The 2916-nt window shown below is 37.0% G+C and overlaps 2 protein-coding genes across 3 annotated transcripts in view; both read right to left on the bottom strand.

Annotated features, from left to right (window-relative positions):
- The window catches only part of LOC106883481 (zinc finger protein 429), a 23953-nt gene that overhangs the window by 4019 nt on the left and 17018 nt on the right, over positions 1-2916 (bottom strand). Inside the window, exon 2 of one of the 2 annotated variants that reach the window (XM_014934507.2) lies at positions 930-2202. The gene's annotated coding sequence lies outside the window, so the exon portion shown is untranslated. The remainder of the gene's footprint in view (positions 1-929; positions 2203-2916) is intronic. The other variant, XM_014934506.2, reaches the window with a different exon arrangement.
- Positions 1-2916, bottom strand: part of LOC106883479 (zinc finger protein 883) — an 8078-nt gene that overhangs the window by 1463 nt on the left and 3699 nt on the right. Inside the window, exons 3-4 of the mRNA XM_052977502.1 lie at positions 1550-1780; positions 915-1040 (exon numbers count right to left, since the gene is read on the bottom strand). Coding sequence (XP_052833462.1) covers positions 915-1040; positions 1550-1780 — 357 coding nt within the window. The remainder of the gene's footprint in view (positions 1-914; positions 1041-1549; positions 1781-2916) is intronic.

Genomic DNA, 2916 nt, shown 5'->3' with positions numbered 1-2916 from the left:
AGTTTCAGTCTTTTGACTGTGGTCATGCTGGAGCACCGCCTTTAGTCGAGCAAATCGACCCCAGGACTTATTCTTTGGAAGCCTAGTACTTAAGCTATCGGTCTCTTTTGCCAAACCGCTAAGTTACGGGGACGTAAACACACAACAATCAGTTGTCAAGTGATGTTGGGGGGACAAACACACACACACACACATATATATATATATACGACGGGCTTCTTTCAGTTTCCGTCTACCAAATCCACTCACAAGGCTTTGGTCGGCCCCGAGGCTATAGTAGAAGACACTTGCCCAAGGTGCCACGCAGTGGGAATGAACCCGGAACCATGTGGTTGATAAGCAAGCTACTTACCACACAGTCACTCATGTTAAGATATCTTTTATCTCCGACTCATTTCAAATACTGACACCACCTTAACAAATTGTTACACTGGCAACTCTCAACTACAACTAATAACATAACTGTGACACTATTTTCAAATTTCTAATCATTAATTAATAATTAAAAAAATGAATTTTTTTTTTAAGTGCAAAAAATATTTTGAGTTATTTTTTTTATTTTTTAATAGAAGTAATAAACTTGAAATAAAATTTTTAGCTTTAATCTGAATATTTTATTTGAAATTTTATCCTTAGCTGTAATATTTTAAGTGAAAATTTTCTTGTTCTGTACTTTACCAGATGTAATAAGCTGTCCTGAACTTTTCCAAGAGTAATAACTTAACTTGTAATTTTCCAAGTTTATAATCTTAAGAATATTATTTCTCTTGGTCGCATTTTTCCATGTAATAAATGTATCTGTTTGTTGTTCTCATTTCGGGAGAATGATTTATCAAAAATATCAGTGATATAGTTTGAGTCTTGTATGAATATGTTTGTGCTTAATTAAATTAGCCATCAATTAAACGATTTACCATATGGTTTCTCACCTGTATGAATGCATATGTGCTTTGTTAAGGTATTTCCATCAAGGAATGATTTACCACAATGAATTGACTTCTCTCCTCTGCGAATACATTTGTGATTAGTTAAGATACTTCCTGCAGAGAACGACCGACCACAGATCACACAATGGTGTGGTTTCTGTCCTGTGTGAATGCGCTTGTGGGCAGTAAACTGATTTTTTTGCTACAAATATCACAGTGATACGACTTCTCTTTTGTATGAATGTGCTTGTGTTTAGATAAGTGATCAGATCGAGAGAATGATTTACCACAAACATCACAGTGAAATGGCTTCTCTCCAGTGTGAATACGTGTATGTTTAGTTAAAGTACTTCGTTCAGAGAATGACTGATCACAGATACGACACTGATATGGTCTCTCTCCTGTGTGAAGGCGTGTGTGTTTAGTTAAGTTATCAGACTGAGAGAAGGACTTAGCACAGATATCACAATGATATGGTTTCTCCCCTGTATGGATGTGTTTGTGTGCAGTTAAGTGGCTATTTTGAAAGAATGATTTATCGCAGATATCACACTGGTAAGGTTTCTCTCCCGTGTGAATGCGTTTGTGTTTAGTCAAGGTACTTCCTTCAGCAAATGACTTACCACAGACATCACAGTGATACGACTTCTCTTCTGTATGAATTCGCGTGTGCTTCGTTAAGTGATCAGATCGAGAGAATGATTTACCACAAATATTACAATGATATGGTCTTTCTCCTGCATGAAGCTGTTTGTGCATACTGAGGCCATCTTTGCGAACAAAGGATTTTTCACAGATATCACACTGATACGGTCTCTCTCCTGTATGACTACGTTTGTGAATTGTGAGGCTTTCTTTTCAAACGAATACCTTTTCACAAATATCACAATGGTGTGATTTCTTTCTTTTTTCTTTTGGCACCTCCCCATTAAAGTCAACACTTTCTGTCAGCATTTTACATTTCACACTGTCCTCACACAATTCCCTTTCCATAATTTATATTTTCTCACCACAATATGCAGATGTTTACACACTTCATTCCTAAAACAATTTCTTATCTTGGTCAATATCTGGAGATGCTGCAAACTCTTTTGTAATCCATGTTTAATACGAATGCAAAATCCTCATTGAAGAGGAATATTGCTGCAGTCACAAGAAATATTTCACACAAAATTTACCTTCTTTCTATATAAACAGGGATATCTCTGTTCTGTATAACAGCTTTGTTTAATCTTTCAAAGATGATAAATTCTTTAATCCAATGTTATCCAGTAATCTGAAATAAGAGAGAAACAGCAGAAGTTATAGAAGATATTTCATAAAACAACAGATATTACACAGTGGAAGATTTCACATGTTATATTCAGGATTATGTGAAGATATCTTTTATCTTTTACTTGTTTCAGGTCCTGGATTGTGGCCATGCTGGGGTACAGTATGGCAGGGTTTAGATGCAATAGGTCATGTACTTTACTCTATTAATCTGTAGCCGGGTAGTTGGAACTATTTTGCCCCAGTGTAGCAGCTGCCGAGCTGGGCTGGTGTGAATCTGAAGAGAATGAGTTCAGGTGTTACTCGGACATCGGAAAGCAAGCACGCCGTCATTGACTGTCCAGTGACTGTTGGTCACACTGAACCACATGACACATTGCTTATATACTCACATGGGAACGACTCAATGCATTTTCGGCGAAAGTAAAGCACATTCACACCACCCATTTCCAAAGTTTTTTTTTTTTTAATTTTAGTAGATTTCTATGTTTTCAATACACGAGAATATGATTTTGCCCCAAAATCACACTCTCAAACTCTTAAATCCCAACCCCACCCCTACTTCTTAATTTTTAACATTTCTTTCCAAACTCTTTTTTTTTTAAGCCACGAGTCCGCTGCCCTAACCACTGGGCCATTGCGCCTCCACACCGATGCTACTTTAATACGAGATCTACCGCACTCTCCGTAGTCTACGCTGTGAAATGACCTCATCTGT

The sequence above is a fragment of the Octopus bimaculoides genome, chromosome 28 (assembly GCF_001194135.2).
Source record: "Octopus bimaculoides isolate UCB-OBI-ISO-001 chromosome 28, ASM119413v2, whole genome shotgun sequence".
NCBI lineage: Eukaryota > Metazoa > Mollusca > Cephalopoda > Octopoda > Octopodidae > Octopus > Octopus bimaculoides.
Note: the sequence above shows the minus strand (reverse complement) of the source record. Positions and strands in the feature narration are given on the sequence as shown.